This window comes from Myotis brandtii, unplaced genomic scaffold (assembly GCF_000412655.1).
Source record: "Myotis brandtii unplaced genomic scaffold, ASM41265v1 scaffold120, whole genome shotgun sequence".
Taxonomy (NCBI): domain Eukaryota; kingdom Metazoa; phylum Chordata; class Mammalia; order Chiroptera; family Vespertilionidae; genus Myotis; species Myotis brandtii.
This window is the reverse complement of record NW_005354174.1, coordinates 387,883-410,173: the sequence shown is the minus strand read 5'-3', so window position 1 is coordinate 410,173 and position 22,291 is coordinate 387,883. Positions and strand designations below refer to the sequence as shown.

Below are 22,291 nucleotides of genomic sequence, written 5' to 3'. Positions count from 1 at the left end.
GAGGACAGTGGGAGGGGAGTGAGGGCCGAGTTATGGGGGGGAAAAAAAAGAGGAACAAATGTAATCTGAACAATAAAGATTTAATAAAAAATAAATAAATAAATAAATAAATAATAAAATGTAAACAATATAGTAAAATTAGCTGAGCATTCAGTGTTCCTCTTGAATTTATAACATATAAGTCAAACATAGTAGTATGTTTTTCTAAAATACCCTCTTTCTTCATTACCTAGAGGCATACCTGACATTTCCAACTAGTTAAAAAGTGAAAGGGGAACAAACTGGAGAAAACTATAGAGGAAAGAAAGATTATGTTGAAAGAATCTCCTTTTGCTTGAATTCATGTTTCTACATGGATGAGGGGAACAAACTGGAGAAAACTATAGAGGAAAGAAAGACTATGCTGAAGAAAGAATCTCCTTTTGCTTGAATTCATGTTTCTACGTGGATGGACAATAATCATAGAGTAACACTTTTAAGCCTCTCTTGGTTTACTCCCTCACACCTCCCCAAGAGAAAAAGAGTAAATTTACCTGATTGGTCAGTTTGGAGAGAGGAATTGAGCATGCATAGCTCAGCCTCTTTCCCCTTTGGGATCAGTCCACTGCTCAGAACATATGTTCTTTGTCAGCTCTGAGTCATACAAGCTGAATGGTAAAAGCTATGTTGTTGTAGAGGGAAGTCTGTGGTACCACCAGTAACTAGTGAGTGAGCCTGTTTAACTGACATTCAAGTTACAAATCTGATTGTTGCTACATACTTCAGCCACTTTCACCAACATCTCTCTATTCTTAATATAATAAAGAGCTAATATGCTAATTAGACCAGAAGGCAGAACGACCTTCCAGAATGACCTTCTGGAACAACCAGTGGGCAGGGCTGCGGGGCCATGGGGCCGCAGGGCCACAAGGCAGCCGGGGCTGCGAGGGCTGAGCCTCTTGCACAAATTTTGTGCATCGGGCCTCTAGTTCTTAATAAAGCTGACATGTTGATCTCTATCTGCCTGGCTTCTTGGTTCTGAACTCAAGCAGGGACAAAAGTGTATTATTTGTTGCCCCTCCTCTCCCACACACACACTAACTGATCTGACCACCTAAGAAGTGTTCCAAGTGAGAGAATTGCTTCAAAACTAATTTAAGTTGTTTTTTGTTATATGTAGGTCTCTTCTTCACTCTATAAACTATACCTCCTGATCTTACAAACCTAATGCCATCATGAGTCTATATCATGAACCAGGCTCCAGATCACGATATTTCTGATATAATTGGTCAGTTGAAATACATCACTTCCTAGAGTTAAAAACCTACCTTTAGCCCATCATCCACATCCTTCACATAGCCTTTTTCATAGAGTTCTTGGGGAACATTTAAGATACGTTTTGAAAAATCATTTTCTTGCCAGTCCACATGAAGACCTGCAATAACAACAGTGACTTAATGTAGCTATAAGAGCTTCTGTTCTTGTTAATTTTCTGTTATACCTTCTTTAAAATGATCTCACATTGGGGGTAGATGGGAGATAGAAGGATGCCAAAAAATCCTGATCAGTCCTTGAGTTAACGGTATTTACCTATAGCAGGACCTGGCAACTTGGGTTTCCAGTGTAAGCAGGATCTTACACTGGAAAAATCCAGGAGAGCTAACAGGAAGCAACGTATAAAAATACAAGGACATACAAGGAAAAAGAAAGAAAAAAAAGCATGTCAGGCTTCTCACAGCAATGCAGCAGGCAAAATACCTTCGATTTGTGTGTTCAGGCCTGCTCCAGGGCCAGAGGTCTGGGAAATAATTCAATCTTTATGAGCCCTTAGAAATGGAAATGGCAGTTTTATTGGCCTCAGCAGAGTCATGATTCCATGCTCCCTGAATGTCCCTGTACTTAGCCACAAGGGGAATGCTATAGCTTCTCCATTCAAACAAGAACAAATTCAACTTTTTATTTTAAACTGTTTGACCCAGCAGGTCTGGAGAGGATATTGCAATCCCCTGGAAAGCTAGAGTAACAAGAATTCAAATCTGTTCAGCCTCAAGACAATGGTCACTCCCATTTGGAAGAGATTTTAGTGTATATCTGCCCCCTGTGCTTGAGTACTAAAAAAGAGGAAGTTCATATTATTATCAGCTATTATAATTCACACTAGAGGCCCAGAGCATGAAAATTCACTCAGCCCGACCTGCCCCCTCTCACAGTCCGGGAGCCCTCAGGGGCGGGAGGCAACCCGGCCATCAGGGGAAGGCGACGCCCCCATCCCCCCTCTGCTGCTGCCCCCGCCAGCAGCGCAAGCCTCAACCAGCCCTGGTTACCTGAGCCTCAGGCAGCCCTGGGCGGCTGGGCAGCCAACATCCAAGGCTTGCCTGCGCCTCGGGCTGGTCCTGGGCGGCTGAGGGCGGGTCTGGCCGCACTGTGTGCCTGCCGCCCCCTCCCCCACATCCCCCACCTCCAGGCTGGGCTGAAAGGACTTTGGGATTCTGGCGGCAGGAGCAAGGAGCAGCCGGCCGCACTGCGGGCCTGCCACCCCCCGGTGGGGCTGAAAGAACTGGGGGACTCTGGCGGGGCTGAGGGGACTGGGCACCGCCATCTTGTGGCTATGGGCGCCACCATCTTTGGGATGGTGTGATGATCAATTTGCATATTCCATCTTTATTAGATAGGATGGCACTCTTTGAGGAATTTGTCAAGAATAAATCCTTTTTAGCCCCAGCTGGTTTGGCTCAGTGGATAGAGCATCAGCCTATGGACTGAAGGGTCCCAGGTTCAATTGTGGTCAAGGGCACATGCCAGGGTTGCGGGCTCAATCCCCAATAGGGGGTGTGCAGGAGGCAGCCAATCAATGATTCTCTCTCATCATTGATGTTTCTATCTCTCTCTCCCTCTCCCTTCCTCTCTGAAATCAATAAAAAAATATTTTTTAAAAAATGGTTAAAATTCTATGTGGTGTGTAGTAAAAAAGAATAAATCATTTTAGAAAAATTTTATCCTTCTACATGCCTGGAAGAAAAGTTGACTATTGACCTCATTTTCTATATCAAAGGCAACTGAGGGGTTAAATGGTATTAAACAGGAAAAGCAAATCATCAATACATTGTGGGCTGACATAAAAAACAAAACAAAAAAAAACCTACTGGCAGGCAAATATTTGAGAGGTGGGTTTGAGTGTTCTTAGTGATCCAGGTCACTTCCCAGGCCAGTTCAAAGGCCTAATTCTGCCTACAAAGTCCATCTCTGAGAAATATTCTAGCCTACCCAGAGATTATCTGAATCCACAGGACCATGAGTTTTCCCAGAGTTTCTCCAAATTAAATCCCAAGATCGCTCAAATACTAGTTTAGCATCTAGTATACCTGGTACAAAATTTATATTCCTAAGACATGATAAAATCACAGGTGTATTAATTAAGCGTGGAGATACAAGATACCATTATCAACCTGGATTCTATTTATCAAGTATCCCAACATTTCAAATAAACTTAAGCCCCAAGCCACAGTCCCAAATATCCTACTGAGTGAGCTTTTTTGCACTTCAAGACACAAACAAGAAAGTTTCTTACCACTGCCACTCCAGGGAAGAGTTGGGATACCTGCAGTTTGTGCCACTATGGAAGATGCAATCTTATCCCCCAAAGCCCACATGGCCTGGCTTGGAGGACCTAAAAAATAAAACAAGAAAAGAGCTTGACTATAACATTTTGGCCTCATTTCTATCACATATATGTCTTCTATATAATTATTTTTGTATTTTTCTTGTCTCCCCTACATATCATGGAGATCATAAACTTGATTAAGGGGATTACTATGTTTTAACTCATCTTTGTACACTTTATAGATCTTGATGTAGTAAGCTTTTAATACACAATGAGAGCTCTGTATACTAAATTCCTGACCAATCTAACTCTCATTTTATTATCCTTTATGATTCAACTTTATCAGATTAATAAAGTCTTTTTTTAACCAATATCCTACATTAAGTTTTGGTGTTCAAGTCTGAAATATATATATTATCCCTTCCTTGGTCTTAGGATAACCAAAAAAGGAATATTTAACTTTAATAGGGTTTACAAAGCATAGTCATCATTGTGGAATGTCTCTGAGACAGAGAAAGAAATACTTTGAGCCATATAACCTCTATTTCTCTCTCTGCCATAGGAGAGCAGAAAAGACAGAAGACAGAGCTCTCAGGAATATATATATATATATAAAACCCTACTATGCAAATAGACCAAATGGCAGAATAACCAAACAACCGGTTGCTATGAGGTGCGCTGACCACCAGGGGGCACGCACAGAACATAGCAGGCGTCGGCTGTGGCGGGATGGTGGAGATGAGCGGGGGTGCCAGACCAAGGTGGGGTGCCGGTCGCTGTCATCGGGGCAAGCCTCTGGTGGTTACTGAAAATTCTTTGCTCCTGCACGCTACAGTCCCATCCGACGCTTGAACCCACTGCTGGTGCCGGAGCCTACCACTCACACCCACTGCCAGCGCCTGGCGCTGGCCCCGATCACTTGGCGCCCTCAGTGGGTACGAGCAGTGGCTGCCTGATCACCTCCCCCTGCTCCTGAGGGACAATTGGGGCCAGCAGCCACCTCTCCCACCTGCTGCTGGTGACAGCCCCGCTTATACCTGCAGCCGGTGCCGGAGCCGCAGCTTGCACCAGCTACTGGCACCAGCCCCACTTGCACCTGCTGCTGGTGCCAGCCCCAATCACTCTGTGCCGTTAGCGGATGGGAGCAGGCTGGCGCCATCAGCGTGTGGGAGTGGTAGTGGCGGGAGCAAGGCTGCCGGCAGACAGGGGACTGGGGGCTGCAGCAGGAGGTGCCAGGCGGGGGGCGGGAAGGATGGGCCAAGACCCGCCCCTATGTCCACCACAGCCTTGTGGCCCACAGTTCCTTTCAAGGTGCACTGGGCCCCTTGAATCTATATGCTTAAATGTGAAGGGGCTGATTCATATTTAAGGGTACACTGCTAGGGTATCCTTAAGTATTCAATTATCTTTGCTATATAAAAATATGTTTTCCATATCTTTTCTTAGGTTAATGGCAACATTCTTAAAACCAGGGTTTTGGAAATCAGAGCCTCCTCCACATCTCATGGAAAAGAACCTAGGGACAGAAAACAAACCAAGATGCGGAGACATAAGCAGGGTATAAGAAGCGAGGAAGGGAAAACAAAATAATAAAGAGGTTACTCTGAGAGTTGCTGACTGATGAAAAATAAGAGAATGCTGAACAGAAAAGCAGAATATAGAGTAGAATATGGGCAAACTGACAGCGAGGAACAGAAAGACAGAAACAGTATGTCAGAAAGACTTACCCATGAAGGCGATGCCATTTTTCAAAAGAAGTTCTGGGAGCTTGGGATTCTCAGAAGCATGACCCCAGCCAGCCCATACTGCCTACAAGGGAATACGATATGGTTCATTCTTAAAATTCATATTTAAAAGAAAGAAAAACATGATAATTGTATTATTCTCTACTAAGATTGGGCCCTACTCCATGAGGTACAATATCTCCACAGCAGTCTAATACTTAATTCAGCTTCTATGCTTAATTCTTGGCAAACTTCTTACAGAAAAATAAGCAGTCCATTGTGGTAAAACCTCTGAATAAGTCAAATCTAAGTTGAAATTGATATTAAGATCCAGCTAGTCTTGTTGCTCTTTAGGAAATTCAATTCAAAGCCTTTCAACTAGACTCTATAGAGGCTTTTCTAGACTCTATAGAAATATTAGTTCTCCTTCACAGATTCAATTACTTTGGCCACACAACTCAACCTTTATATCTAGTGGTTATAATGCCCTATAAATCATGAGCTTTTTTTTCTTTTGGGGCTTTAAAACACTTACCCTAAACTTCTTCATACAAGTGATAGGGAAGGAATGAGCTACTTCTACACCATCATATTCTGAGCTAAGAATATTTCAGTGGAAATACAGCATCATATTCTGGGGTAAGAATATTCCATTGGAAATGGTTTGAACATGAAATGGATAGAATAAATAATCTCTGGGGCCGGGGGAGGAAGCCCTTACAAACCTCCTGTTTGTAGTCTGTTTACTTAGACTAAGTGCATCTTTCCATCTTTCCTTTCCTTGTTGGTTATATTTCACATGAAGGCACTTATAAATTTTCAACAAAGATGCGTTCTATAAAATTAAAAGTTCTTTTTCGGACATTCCTTTGTGCCTAACTGTAAAATCACTAAATCTGTTGTTATTGTTTTCTGTGACCACTTACAGATTTTGTGTTTATCAAAACAGTGAAACATCGTAAACCATAATATGCAATAGTTTTCTTTGGCAATTGTAAATATTAGTTCATATTTGAACTACAGTGCTGAATCTGAATAATATCTTTAAAGTGGAAACATTTTTCCCTTTTTTTCAACTTAAAAAAAATTTCAAATACAACTGACATACAATATTGTTTAGTTTCAGATGATTATATATTTATATAACTTCTGAAGTGATCACCTTGTAAATCTAGTACCTACTTGACAACATAATTATTACAATATTATTGAATATTGACTATATTCCCCATTGCTGTACTTTACATCCCCATGACTGTTTTTATAATTGGCAATTTGTACGTCTTAATCCCTTCTTTTTCACCAATGTGCCAACCCCCATCCCATCTGGCAATCATCAAAATGTTCTCTGTATTTGTGAGTTTGTTTCAGTTTTATTTGGTAATTATCTTTCTCTGTCTTACTTATTTACTTAGCATAATGCCCTCTTATTCTATCTATGTTGTCACAAATTGCAAGATTTCACTCTTTTTATGGCTGAGTAATATTCCATTGTATACATGCACCACTTCTTTATCCATTCGTCTATTGATGGACAATTAGGTTGCTTCCATATCTTGACTATTGTAAATAATGCTGCAATGAACACATAAATTTGGCTTTAAAGGATACATTGGCATCTCTTACTTGAACTGGGATCCTTTTAGCAATATCAAGAATTAATTCAACATTTGCATAGTTGTTGTTGTTTGGTCCCCCAGGCACTGGTACATAGTGATCTGCCATCTTAATGTACTCTGAAAATGTAAGCAAATTAATAGAGAATACATGCTTTAGTTTCTGAAATATTACACAGAGCAAGACAATGTAAAGGACCATCATAAGTAACCATAGAACAAACTGCATTAATGGGGTAATTTCCAGGACCATTTATTTGAAGGCTCTGACTTTATTAAGTCACTAATATGCACTAATCTCATATTTAGGAAGCTCTTACACTAAAACAGCAGTTCTCAAACATTTCACTTTGTGACCTTTCTGGAAAGGTCTTCATGACCCCTATATCAAAAATAATGTGTCTGTGACTTAGAGGCCCATGTATAATTATTCTATTATGGGAAAAAGTCCTAGTCTTAACACCCTTTATCTTTACCTTGTACTATATTCTGAGAAAGCCCTTTTCTTGATGTAGAGCTAAGACAGAATGGGGACAGAGGAGAGTCTGGAGGGTTTGTAGACTGGCTAAACAGGAAAGGGTAGATACAGAAGTCTCCTAGGTGTTTAAAAAGGGTTTATCTGGAATGTTAGCAATAATAGATATTTGAAAGACACTTTAAAAAGAAACTTCTTTACCTCACATTACTTGTTTTGCTCAGTATTCCCATTTAAATTTGTCACCTGATGTCTCTTTCTTCCTATTCTGGCAACAACTATAGCAGAGAAGCTACAATGTGTAGGACTGCACTAATAAGCACTTTACATATATATTTCATTTAAGTCAACATATGATAGGTAATATAACACCCAGTTTATAGGAAATTATGGTCTGGAGTAGTTAAATAACTTGCTCAAGGTCCATTTCCAACATATATATTAACTTTTCTTATATCTTGTTCTTAACTTTTAAAGGCTTTAAGTCCTTTTAAAAAAAATTCTTACCCAGCCAGTGTGGCTAAATGGTTGAGTGTCAACCCATGAACTAGGAGGTCACAGTTTGATTCCAAGTCAGGGCACATGCCCAGGTTGTGGGCTCAATCCCCAGTAGGGGGCATGCAGGAGGCAGCCAGTCAATGATCTTCTCCCATAATTGCCGTTTCCATCTCTCTCTCCCTCTCTGAAATCAATAAAAATATATTTTAAAAAATACTAATTCCTTAATTTAATACCACTGATATTATAATCCTTTCTAGAGTTCTATTTCTTAAATAACTTTTAAAGAAAGCAAAAAATTATATAAACTCTTCGTAAAAAAAGGTTGGAAAAAGCAGGAACATAAATAGAAATAAAAACACCCCAAAATTTCACTCCCACAGATAACTAGTATTATTGTTTTGGTATTATATCTTTTTTTTTTTTTACTATACACAATGTACTTTTTTCCTATTATTATATCACACTATCAATCTCCTTATGGCCAATGTTCTTCTTGGAAATTGTGATGAATAGACACTTAAGTGTCTGCCGCTATGATCCCAGTCTCCAGGTATTCATGTTTTAAGTAATCCACTCTCCTTGGGTGTGACTTGCTTCTGGCCAAGAAAATATGGTAAATATGAGGTGTCATTTCCACGATAATATTACATATGAATGTAACCAAATGTAATACTCTCCCTTGCTGGCTTTGAGGTAGAAGCCACGTGACAAGGAGCCGAGAGTAGCCTCTAGCCAATAACCAGCTAACCATTCAGGCCCCAAGTGTGGGAACCCACAGAAAACTGAATGCTGCCAACAACCATGTGAGCTTGAAAGCAGATCCATCCAAAGTTGAGCCTCAGATGAAACTGCAACCCCAACTGACAACTGACTGCAGCTTTGTGATAACCTGAAGCAGAAGACCCAGCTCAGCTGTACCCTGACCTTCAGAAACTGTGAGATAATAAATGTCAGTTGTTTTAAGCTGCTGAGTTTGTGGTAATATTGTTACACAATAAAAGATAAATAATATAGCAATTTAACAGAATGCATTCTCAGACCAATTAATGCTATTTTTTAATGGCTGCATGATATTTCATAGAATTAGTGTAGCACATTTTACTTAACTAATCCACTGATGGTGAACACTTAAGTTACTCCAAGTTTCTGATTATTTTAATAATGACTATCCTTATACAAATATATTTGCCCATATTACTGATTTTTGTTCCTCAGAATAAATACAAGAAAATACAATTTCTTGGTCAAAAGATATGCATACTTTTGTTCTTGTGTTCTTGATCCAATCCTCTCCCACCTCCTCTAGGTCTCTTGTAGACTTGTACCCCCTCCCTCTTTGATTTCTTCTTCTTAGACTACAAATATTCCCAAGTCTCTTTCAATTCAGAAAAATTAAAATCCTTCCTTGACCCTGAATTTCTCTTTAGTTTCTGCCTTTTCTTCTTCCGTTCTCATTCAAATTCTTAAAAAACGTGTCTACATTGGCTATCTCCATGTCACTTCCCATTCATTACTTAAAATTCTATATTAGTTTGCATACTCATATTGTTCTACTAAAACTATTCTTGCAAATATCAATGGTTTCATAATTGCTGGACAGATTTCTCTTCCTACTTTATTGAACTGCTGACACATTTGACCCTTCTTAATGAAGTTCTTTCTTTTTGCTTTTCTCTTCTGCTTCTCCCATCTCTCTGATCATTTCTTCTCAGTATTGTTTATGGACCTACCTTCCTGCATCTATCCTATATCCTACCCTTCCATAAAGTTTCATCCTTAGCCCTCTTCTCTTTATTTTCTATCTGTTCTTTCAGGGAGTAGTGTTAACTAATAATGTAAACTCTTAATCTCTGGCTGTTATTATTTCTAAGTTTTAGAAGGATATATTCCATTTATTGTAGAATTTATAGAGTCTACTTGTACCACAAGTACTCCAAACCTAATCTGTCCCCCCAAAAAACCTTACTCTTGCCCTAACTGGTTCGGCTCAGTGGATAGAGCGTCGGCCTGTGGACTGAAGGGTCCCAGGTTCGATTCCGGTCAAGGGCATGTTCCTTGGTTGCGGGCACATCCCCAGTGGGGTGTGTGCAGGAGGCAGCTGATTGATATTTCTCTCTAATTGATGTATCGATGTTTCTAACTCTCTATCCCTCTCACTTCCTCTCTGTGAAAAATCAATAAAACATATTAAAACAAAACAAAACACCTTACCCTTCTTGCTACATCATCTATTATTTTGCCCTACTTGATGGTACTAGTACCTGCCTAGTCAACCAAATTAGAAATCCAACAATAATCATTAACTCTTCATTCAACCACCAAATCTTGTCAATTTTGCCTCCTAAAGCTCTATAAACCATCCTGTTCTTCTCTAGTCTCAGCCTTGTCATATCCTTTAGTATTGCCTTCCACAAATGGATCTTCCCAGATGCTTCCTGAATCATCTAATTATTCATGTTTTTAAAACTGTATCTATCTTTTAGAGATACATATTAAAATATTTACACAAAATGATGTCTAGGATTTGCTTCAAAGATTGTGTGGAAGAGGGAGAAGGTGAAAGTATAGATGAAACAAGACTGGCTGTTGATAATTATTGATGCCAGATGACAGACAGATGGAAAGGGGTTCATTATACTCTTCTACTTTTGAATCATCAAAAACAACTAATCTATTTAAATACACATTCTTTAATGTTCAACACACACACACACACACACACACACACACTCATCCCTAAAAAGATAAAGTCTATGCCCTTGATGATGAAAAACAAGACCCTTCTTGACGAATACTAGATCACATTTTGTAATTTAACAAGCCACCTATAATTTCCAGAAAATGACTGTGTCACACCTTCAAACATTTGCCTATACTGTTCTTTCATCCTGAAACACTTTTGTCTTCTCCCTAATTGCTTCATTAATTCTTACTCAATTTTGGATAGGCATAACCTCTTCAGAAAGCTTTATCTTAACCCTGCCCCCAAGAGCATGGGGCAGAGTTAAGATATCTCATTTCTATGTTCTCATAATACATTATGCATATTTATATTATAGCACTGACCTCAAAGTACTGAAATTATTTGTTTCCTAGAGCCAGATCACATCTTATCCAACTGTAGGTCCCTATGTTTACTGAGTACAAATAAATGAATTAATGGGAGCACTAGGTAGAACTAGATAAAGGAAAAGAAATAATGCAAGGTAATTGACATTTATGATAGACAATTTCATCTTTACTGTGAACTAGACATTATGATCCTTCTTTTATAGTTTTAAAAATTGTGGCTCAGAGATGTTAAAGGGTCAATCTAAATGTTTTCACATAACATCAGATTTCCAATAAATTGGTGCCTTCTCTGTTTCTAAATAAGGTACATAATACCCCTTACTCCTTAGGCATAGCCTTAACATCATTGTCTCAATATAGAGAGAACATATACAAAACAAAATGGTTTTAAAAAGATAGCTATTTAGAAAGCTGTTATCTGTGAGTACTCTAACTTAGAGATTATGCTTTAGTGATGAAAAACATGGAGAGGAAAGCCACAACCTCTCAGCTATCCCAACATCTTTCAGCTGGAGGACCTACTAAGTAGAGAGAATGTGCAGAAGAGCTTGCAGAGTGAAAACAACTTGGGTCCCAAGAGGGCTCTCCCTCAGAAGAAAGGGGAAAAAATTCACTGTGGCTCATAAGGGAAATAATATTTCCTTCCGAACCTTTCCTCTTACACATGTTAAAGTATGTGGCTTAGCAAATACTTGACACTGAAAAGGCATACACCTGAAAACCCAAATCAACACTTTCGTTCAATTTCTACCTATTTTTACCTAGAACACAAGGGTCTGTGTTGAGGTTAAATATAGCACAATCACTTGTATATGCTTATTATTAACACTCTTTAAAAGAGAGATCGTTCGGTTTGAGACTCCCCCTAAGTTACTATTCTCCTACTTACAGGCTGTGCTAGTCAATGTTTTACGCTCTAGAGCAGTGGTTCTCAACCTTGGCTGCACATTAGAATCACCTGGGAATCTTTTTAAAATCCTGATTACTGGGCCTCATGCTCCGGAAATTCTGTTTCTTTGTTACTAATGTTGTGGCCTCACCCCATAACGAAGAAACAGAATTTCCGGCTTGCACTTCCTTTTTTTTCTTGACTTATGGAAAGACTTAGTGTGTATACAAACTGAATATGTATATATTAGAGTAGGGGTGGGCAAACTTTTTGACTCGAGGGCCACAATGGGTTCTTAAACTGGACCGGAGGGCCGGAACAAAAGCATGGATGGAGTGTTTGTGTGAACTAATATAAATTCAAAGTAAACATCATTACATAAAAGGGTATGTCTTTTTTTTTTTTTAGTTTTATTCATTTCAAAAGGGCCGGATACGGCCCCGGGCCGTAGTTTGCCCACGGCTGCTCTAGAGTGATGCTTTCTTAATGCAAATAACTCACCTGCATTGGCTTTAAGGTCTTCAGGTGTGACCATGACAACAAATCGGATTGCACGTTCATTTCGAAACATCTCGTAGGACCACCGACGGATAGACCGCATGCATTTCACTGCTGCAATGCCATTGTTGGCAATAAGAACCTGAGAGAGTTACAGGATGGGAATTGGAGAGAAAAATAGGAAAAGCAAGCAATGATGGAGAGAAAGAGGTGAGACAATTTTTGTAAATCTATCTTATTTTGAAAAGGCAGATTTTCTATAGGAATTTGTATTCCTGGTCTAGGTAGTTAAGAACTAGCTCCCACATGACCAAGGGATATTTTAAAATGTTAGCTAAGGAAATACTTCAATATGTGCCTGACTCAACCTTATTCCTTTCTAGCTTCCTTCTTTTAAAAATCCTCACCCAAGGATATGCTTTTTTTTTAAATTGATTTTTAGAGAGAGAGGATGGCTAGGGAGAGAAACATCGATGTGACAGAAAAACATCAATCAGTTGCCGCCTGTATGCACCCTGACTGGGGATTGACAACCCCACAACATGGGCATGTGCCCTGACGAGGAATTGAACTGGTTACCCTTCAGTGCACAGGATGAAACTCAACCAACTGAGCCGCCTGGTCAATGCATAACTTCATTTCTCTCTCTCTTTTTTTTTAAACCCTCACCTGAGGATATTTTTTCCATTGATTTTTAGAGAGAGTGGAAGGGAGGGAGGGAGATTGGAAGAAAAGGAGGGTGGAAGGGTGACAGACAGCAAGAGAAAAGCATCAACCCAGGTATGTGCCCTTGACCGGGAATAGAACCTTGTGCCCTTCAGTACACAGGCCGACGCTCTAACCACTGACCCACACCGGCTAGGCCCATAATTTCATTTCTTGAAGGAAAAAAAAAAATCACAATTACTCAAATATTGTGAGTCTGTGAAATTTTACTAAACCAATTACTAGGGGAAAGAAACTTAAGAGAGATGGTGTATTATAAATAAGGATGGAGGAAAACCAAACAGTGAGTGTCATGCACTATTCTTTGTTGTAGTAAAATAAGGCAAAGGACCCTGAACATGTATAAGAACCTGGAACCAGCCGAAACCGGTTTGGCTCAGTGGATAGAGCGTCGGCCTGCGGACTGAAAGGTCCCAGGTTCGATTCCGGTCAAGGGCATGTACCTGGGTTGCGGGCACATCCCCAGTAGGAGATGTGCAGGAGGCAGCTGATCGATGTTTCGCTCTCATGTTTCTAACTCTCTGTCTCTCTCCCTTCCTCTCTGTAAAAAATCAATAAAATATATTTAAAAAAAAAAAAAAGAACCTGGAACCAACCACCACCTCTCTCCAAAATGCCGAACCCCAAATGCCTTAGAACTATAGAGCCTGCCTCAGAATGGTCACAAGAAAAAGAGAAGAATCAAGGATCCTGAGACTTCTCTGTAACAAACCTTTCATTACCCGTCTTGCAATCATGCCTCCAAGGATAACACAGTCTAGGAGTCATATAATCTATCTTTATTGGAAGACTAACAGAAGGACACCGCTGAAGCAATACTTTTAGGAGTGGGAATGTAGGTCCCCATCCTTTAATCATTTAATCACTATAAACTATTCCAACCAAGTCATTCTCTCAGCTCTGACATGATTTAGATAAAAGTGACACAGATTTAATATTTAAAAATACGTGTAATCTCTAAGTATTTCATGTGGTGTGTTCCCTCTAAACATCTCCAATACGTGGTGGAAGCCAATCAGTCAGTGTATCAAACTGTTTAAACTTTCTCTTCTGAAAGTCTCTACTTCCTTAGCTCCAAACCCAATGCTATGACATTATCTCCTCACCACCACCCACAAGTTAACTGATTTCTCCTAGCCTCTCAGATCAATGCAGCCCAACCCTGTAAAATCACAAGATCTTTTATTTATTTATTTGTTTTTTTAAATATATTTTATTGATCTTCCACAGAGAGGAAGGGAGAGAGACAGAGAGTCAGAAACATCGATGAGAGAGAAACATCGATCAGCCGCCTCCTGCACATCCCGGGGGGTGTGCCCGCAACCCAGGCACATGCCCCCGACCGGAATCGAACCTGGGACCCCCCAGTCCGCAGGCCGACGCTCCATCCACCGAGCCAAACCGGTCTCGGCCACAAGATCTTGTAAAAAGAACTTGATGCGCACTGCTTCAACATCTTATTAGCTGTGACTAAATTATCAGTGGTTAATACATATTAAAGAAAATTATTTAATAGGATGCTAGGGAGGTAGAAAGGATAACTTCACATGAAGAGGCACGGTCTCTGAAAGTCTAAATATCAGTTTTGAGCAAATCTAGACAACAAATCTAGGCATTAAATCTCATATACTTTGGAAAAGTACGTTAGCAGGTTACAACTTACCTTCTCAATCACTTTATTCCCCCCAAAGCGAGTAACAAATTCTGCTGGAGAAGCTACAGTGAAATCTCGCTGTGAGTCTATTTTCTTTCGGTCTCGACCTTGCTTTACTAGATGCAAGCCAGACATGCTGGGCCTATAAAAATAAAGAAGCCATGAACATCTGTCAATAGGATTTCTTCACACCATCTATCTCCCCTGGAGACCTGCTTTTCACTTCTTATAACAGTACCTCCAACTATACCCTTGTGAAGACTGCATGCTGGGGGACCACATACTTTTTAAACAGAGGAAAAAATGGTCTTTGCTTGTGGAAATCTAAGCAAAAAATAACTGTTCCTGAATAATAAAAAAAAAATATTAAGGTTTACCAACAGTGCCATCACAAAGAGATAGGCAATGGTTGGAATGAAATGAAATGGTAGAAATCGCAGACTCAACTGTTAAAACTAAAAATACAATTAGCAAGGCTGTTTCTGGATCATGATTCTGGCATACAGATGACCTTCACCTCTGTATCTCTACCCTCCATCTTTCTTATGAGCTTTACCTCCACATTTTTAATTGCCTACTAAATGTTTTACTGGTGTATCCCATATATGTTTCAAAATCAAATTCTTTACAAGGCAGCATAACATACCATATTTCATCGATTTTAAGATGTTCCTCTTTTTAAAAAAAAAAATCTCTGAAATTGATATGTATCTTACAACCAATTGTATGATTTATTTAGTCGACAGTATTTTTCTCCTCAGTGATGCCTGTAACAATTAATGGTGTTTTAGATTAGATAAAATATAGTTGTTGAAACTGCACAGACCTGGTTTTAAATTCCAGATCTGTCCGCTTAATAGCTCCAATGAGTTTTAGCAAATAATTTAACCTTGCTCAGCTTCAGTTTTCTCTTTGTAAAATATGCATAGTATTTACAGTTCCAGTTATTTACCTATTGTCCCTCAGCTCCAAGTCCACTCTTTTATGCTCTGCACTGTGGAAATAGGGCTAAGCCTCTGCAAAATTGTTCAATTCTGCCAATGGGAAGACAGAGGGGTAAAAGAGACTTCTTTTGTGTTTTCCAGCTATTACCAGCATTGCTCCATAGTAACAGAAAGTAAACTCTAGCTTCTAGCATCTTTTGACATTCCTGGGAAAGCCTTGATGTATTCTCTTAGAAGTACCAGGAGCAGGAGGTTGTGGTTCCTGATAGTCAATACTGCCTTGCCATGCTTACTCATCCTCTGGGGTACGCTGCCTGGGCCTATCAATCACCTGTCAGGCCAGGTCTTCTTCTCAGGGATCTGAGCACCAGCTACTCAAAGCTTACTTCCAGTGGTCTAAGCACCAGCCCCCAAGGGCCCTCTTCCAAGCTCCTACTTCTTCCTTTATGACCTCCCAGGTCTATGGGTGGTAACTGCTTTCTATAGGTATTAACTCTGGGTTACTTCAGTATCCCTTTTTCATTCTTTTATTCTTCTAACACCCAAGTAACCAATTCTCACTAATGAATGTCGTCTTTATTATAATACCTAATGCAGTTTCTCTTTCCTTGACTGGACATTGATAGACCCTCTGAATGGGTGTTTTGAGGATTAAATTAGATAATAGATATAAATAAGGTCCTTTATACACTGTTTAATAGACAGATATTTTCTTCTATTCCTATTTTTCCTTCCTTTCTCCTATACTCCAACCTTGACATTGTAGTAATTTAACTTTTCAAAATAAAAGAGTATGATTAAAATTGTCCAACAAAGAAAATACCAGGTCCAGATGATTTTCAAAGACAAGTTCCATCTAATTTTCAAGGGCAATAGTCTACCAAACTTCCAGACAATAGAAAAAGATGTAAAACTCTCCAGCTACAGTAATACTGATACCAAACCCAGACAAAGATGTTACATGAAGATAAAAGTCTAGGTCCATTTTATTCCTGACTACAAATGCAAAATTCCTAAACAAAATATACTAAATAGTAGGGTATTAGTGCAAGGATGGGCAAATATTAGTAAAAAAAAATATGTTCCTCCATGACCAGCTTGAGTTTGTCCCAGATATGCAAAGATGGCTTAATTTTAGAAAACCCATAAATGTAAACAACTATGTTAGATTTCCTAACAAGTACAATAAAATGAAAAAAAAATTAGAGGCATTAAAATTGCAAAGAAGGAACTGTCATTATTTGAGAATATGGTAATTTACATAGAAAACAGAATATTCTGCAATAGAATAGTTGACATTCCTGGGATGTCCATTGATGCATTCTCTTAGCAGTACCAGGAGCAGCAGGTTTTCCAGCCATTACCAGCATAGACCTTAGTCAAGTGTCTTGATATACGATTAGTACACAAGAAGTCCAAATATATTATATACAGTTGACTACATACAGATTATAAAATTAAAAATAGATCATAAAGCTAAAAACAACTAAAATACACATACTCTTCAGAGATATGTATAGATAAAATAAGACAATATAAACAGAAAGACAAAAGACATGTGATTAAGAAAATTGATTATCTGGGTAGGGGAGGTAGGGAGAAGGGTTGAGGAGAGATTATATAATTAAATGTAGGCGATGGCCAAGGACCCACCTTTCTTTTAAAAATTAAACAAAAGAATGTGGTGGGTTTCAAATCCTTCCTACATTATTAAAAACAAACAAACAGCTAACCAAATAAATAAATAATAGAGGGCCACACATGGAATAATGATATGTCATGAATCAACGATTATATAATTCTATACACCTAAAGTTAAACACACACACACTCCTCAAAGGTCAACTTTCACTTATTTAGGGAAGGAGTGAAGAAATAGAGAAGATATAAACCTAGAACTAATAAGGAGCTGCTTGAGTATAACACAAAAAGGGAAGCAAAGTCTATATTGATAAAAAAGGTGGGAAAGGAATTGGTTATAAGATTTAATCAATAGTTTAGAAATAAAATGAATCTCATAATCTTCACCTCTCATCTACTTTTTGGGGGGACACTATTAGAGAATGTTGTCTTGTAAATAAATGAGTAACCCAAGAAAAAGGAAGACAAGGAATGCAAGAAACATAGAATCCAACACAGAAGAGAAGGGCATTCCCTAGATGATTGTTCAAATTGGAAGACAGACTGTTCTGGAAGTATGCATCTTGGAAGAAATGGACAGATCACCTTTTGTATTTAACCACAGAAAAACAAAATAAAACTTGCCCGTATGTATAATATATATATATTTGGCTTTGGTTTCTTTATATATGTACATATTTGCTTATTTTACATATATAAAACAAAACAATGTTATACATATAAATGTTGTTATATATAAAATGAGTTGTTGCCCTGGCCAGGTTTGCTCAGTGGATAGAGCATGGGCCTATGAAGGGTCCCAGGTTCAATTCCAGTTAAGAGCACATGCCCAGGTTGCGGGCTCGATCCCCAGTAGCGGGTGTGCAGGAGGCAGCCGATCAATGATTCACTCTCATCATTGATGTTTCTATCTCTCCCTCCCTCTCCCTTCCTCTCTGAAATCAATAAAAAATAAAAATTAAAAAATAAAATGAGTTGTTTTTTTTATTTGACTCCCGGTAGAAATTTTCTTGGTCTTCCCCGCAAAGGGTGGAAGATGTCAAATGAAAAAGAAAAGAAAATGATGACTGTTCTAAAGACTAATTTTACCAACTCAGTTTTTTTTAATATATACTTTTATTGATTTCAGAGAGGAAGGGAGTAGGAGAGAGAGTTAGAAACATCAATGATGAGAGAGAATCACTGATTGGTTGTCTCCATGCCCCCACCCAAGCCCGCAACCCAGGCATGTGCCCTTGGCCGGAATCGAACCTGGGACCCTTCAGTCCGCAGGCTGACGCTCTATCCACTGAGCCAAGCCAGCTAGGGCCCAACTCCGTTTTTTTTTATGTTTTCTGCTTTTGCCAAAGTCCAGTTTAATTTTCATGTACTATTTTTTCCAAAATAATCCTCTCAAGATTTTGATTTGCAAAAACAAGCAAAGAAGGTAATAGAGGGACCCTTAAATACTGTTATCAAGCAAATCATTCAGGCCTTTTATGTCAACTCTGCTGAAGAGAACAGACCTGCAAGAGGCCTGAAGAAGGCTAAGAAGGCCTGACTCATTTCCTCCTCAGCCTGAGTTCTAACAGCAGAAAGAAAAAGATCCCAGGTAAGTGAGCCTGAACAATCCAGTCTGGTTGCCCACTGTCACCTGCCAGGACAACTGCAGCAGGTACCTTTCCTAGTGCCACAGGCACATTCTAAAAAAGTTTTCTTTAACACTACCTTCAACAGGGATGTGACACACTACACAGAATCGATATCTGTCTTCACATAGTTGAAGAGTCTTTTACTCTTGAAAAACCAGCCAAATCCAGTGATCAAATCTGGCACAGACTGAGATCCAAAATAACAGCACAGCAAGATCTGCACAGGAGTGCCTGTTTACAGCATAACTACAATTATCACACATGGGCTCAGGTACTTTGTTTCAATTCTGAATGTAAAATACAGGTTGAGAAATCCAGAATAAAATATGAGTTTTTATTCATTTCCTTTTTTAAAAAAACACACAGTTTCTTCGAGATATACAAAAAAATCATCAAAGCAAATTTCCCATAAATTTCAGGGCTTAACTGCAACACCTTACTGTTTTTTAAAGGTAAATAGTGCCTAAATACAGCATCCTATAACTTACCTTTGAAGCACATAATATCTCATCTCCTTATTTTCCTCTGCAGAACCTCCATATCACGACGGCAAAGGAATGGAAGCTGTCTCTTCAGATGTCGGCCTTGTAAACATAAGCCACAGCTCGTCCTCCTGTTGCAGGTGCTTAAAACCCAGGAGGACAAGAGATACTGTACCTTCTGCCTACTTCTTGGCCCTGCTTCAGTCAAACTAGAGTATTCCTGATAGCCTCAAACTACAGTCCTTTTGTCCATTTTGTCCCCAATTTCCATATTTCCCTACCTTTCCTCCTTTTTATTTCCTCCCTACATTTGGCTCACACCTAGAATTAGTTGGCTTCCCAAAAGGATTGAGAGAATAGGGGAAGAAACATAAAAGTTTGTGTAACTAGAAAATAGATCTTAGCAACTCTGCATTAGCTGCAGCAGACATGTTTCAACAACGGTCACTTTCTTCTGCCGGTCACCAGAGAAAAGCTCCACAGCCTCTCCTGGCTGCCAGGAGCACATGACAGGGAAGGCCAGGGCAAAAGAGAAGAAAAAGTTTACAAGGACAACTAAGCCAAGAAAATAATGGGGTCACGAAATCCAGAGGGAGGAAGACAGCACAGCCTAGGTAAGTAATTTCTGAGATCCAATCAAAACAAATAATACTGATTATCAAACTGCAAAAAGGGGAAAAGCAGGTCAAGCAGTAAAAAAACAAACAAACAAAAAACAAAAAAACCCCACAAAAACACAACCAAGTACAAAGGACAAAACCTGCCACTAGTAGGGAATTCTGTTTAAAGTGGAAGCCACAATTTTAATTTTCAGGCCAGAATAGTGATACACACACACACACACACACACACACTTTTAAAAACAACAAGATGTTATTCACTAAAACTTGAAAATAAGAATGAAGCTGGTACAAATGGGATATAGAGATGTGGATAAAGTCCTTGAAAGGAAAAAGGAGCCCAAATAAATATTTTAAAGACAGAGTTTAAGCTGGTTTAAGAAAAACCCTGCCTAGAAAGGCTACTGGACACATCTATTGCTATGAAAGCAAATTTGCCACAGATGGACAAATCACTTAAATAAATAAATAGTGGCTGAATGTTACAGTAATATAGTCCTATTTTAGCTTTTAATTAGGTAGATGCTCATGACATTGCTGCCTTGTAATGGAGGTAACACTAACAGAATCTACAGAATCACAACTTCCTGAGGCAAGTCCTCCGGAATGGTATAATTCACCAGAGTCATATCTAACCTGATTTATGCACCACGGAAACATTCCCACCAAAATGCTGGGTAGAAATAGTTAATAGTCTGATGCCAACTATGCTGAGAACCTATTAACATTCCAGAAAAAAACAACACTCAAAACAGAAGCACACAAATGACCTGGTGTACAGATAGAAGATGAACAATAAAACTGAAGATAAAGTGATTAAGACAAACCTCAATCTTCAGACATTCAGGTGACCCCATATTGAAAAGACTCACTCAGGCCACTCAACATGACCATCCGCCCTAATAGGAAATGGATGTCTTGGGTTGTGCTCAGGTCTGTACCACTTTGTATCATTCCTTCTATACTATGCCAATCTCTGATAAAGTTAGTTGTTTACTTCTTCCTATTTCTATGTCTCTTCAGAATAATATATCTCAAAATAGAGCACTGACACCTTTGTTTAAAACAATTATAGTGACAACAGATGTAGAAGGAACTCAATTTTACACACACATCTGAGTGTCTCCAGATGTAGGCAGTTCTCAAAAGAGAATCACTCTCTGCCTTTATTATATATCCTGAACATTCAAAAACCAAATAAGCATTGAGTATAGAATAAAGCAGGCTATTTTGCACTCGATTGTATCAGAAAAATATACCAAAGAGGCACACTCAGTAATAGAGTTCCTGCTTTCTTTCACCAAAGGGATCTTTCTAAAACAACTAAACACTAACACAGCACACCCAGATCCAAAAACAAAGCTAGAGCTTTTAATCTTTTATGGATTCTGCTCACAATTCTTCTAACACAGGAAATAAAAAGCCACATTCATCCATTTCTCCAAATTCAAACCATCCCCATTTTAATATACCATAAACAAAGTGTCCAAGGTAGACACATACCTGGCACAAAATCCAACTAGAAGCCCACACTGATCCCAGCATTGTAACATGCCAAGCACCAAGGATGACGTAGCAGTTTACCCAGCAGACAGTGATGCAATGGCTGGCTTGATTGCAATGCAAACTGAGTTATACTGCAGCACACACTGTGAAAGAATGTTTTATACTGGGGCTTTTCCAAACAGAGAAATCTTGAATCAAGGATATACCTCTTTTGAAAATCAACTGACCACATAGATAAAAGTTTAGTTGTGGACACTAAATTCTGATCCACTGATGTATATGCCTATCCTGCAGCAAAGCCACACAGTCTTCATAGCTATGGCTTTATAGTAGATTTTGCAATCAGGGAAGAATAACTCTTCCAACTTTGCTCTCCTTTTCTAAAATTATTTTGTCTATTCTAGGTTCCCTGGATTTCCATGTAAATTTTAGGATCAGCTTATCAAATTCTAGAAAGAAGAAAAAAGCCGGCTGATTTTGAAATGAATTGTGAATTTATAGCTCAATTTAGGGAAAATTGCCATCTTGACAATATTGAGTTTTACAATCCCTGAACATAGACTGTCTCTCCATTTACAGGGTGGGACAAAAGTAGGTTTGCAGTTGTTCATATAGAAAATTATACAATAATCTATATTAATAAAAGGGTACTATGCTAATTAGATCGGACATCTTCCGGACATCCATCTGGACGTCCTTCCGGACAAAGCCACGGTGGTGGGGACCAAGGCA

At 39.0% G+C, this 22,291-nt stretch overlaps 1 protein-coding gene across 1 annotated transcript in view; it reads right to left on the bottom strand.

Moving 5' to 3' along the window:
- The window catches only part of ACACA (acetyl-CoA carboxylase alpha), a 208,006-nt gene that overhangs the window by 165,919 nt on the left and 19,796 nt on the right, over nucleotides 1–22,291 (bottom strand). Inside the window, exons 4-9 of the mRNA XM_005858538.2 lie at nucleotides 14,745–14,877; nucleotides 12,359–12,497; nucleotides 6,931–7,040; nucleotides 5,308–5,389; nucleotides 3,548–3,646; nucleotides 1,308–1,414 (exon numbers count right to left, since the gene is read on the bottom strand). Of these exons, the coding sequence (XP_005858600.2) occupies nucleotides 1,308–1,414; nucleotides 3,548–3,646; nucleotides 5,308–5,389; nucleotides 6,931–7,040; nucleotides 12,359–12,497; nucleotides 14,745–14,877 (670 nt within the window). The remainder of the gene's footprint in view (nucleotides 1–1,307; nucleotides 1,415–3,547; nucleotides 3,647–5,307; nucleotides 5,390–6,930; nucleotides 7,041–12,358; nucleotides 12,498–14,744; nucleotides 14,878–22,291) is intronic.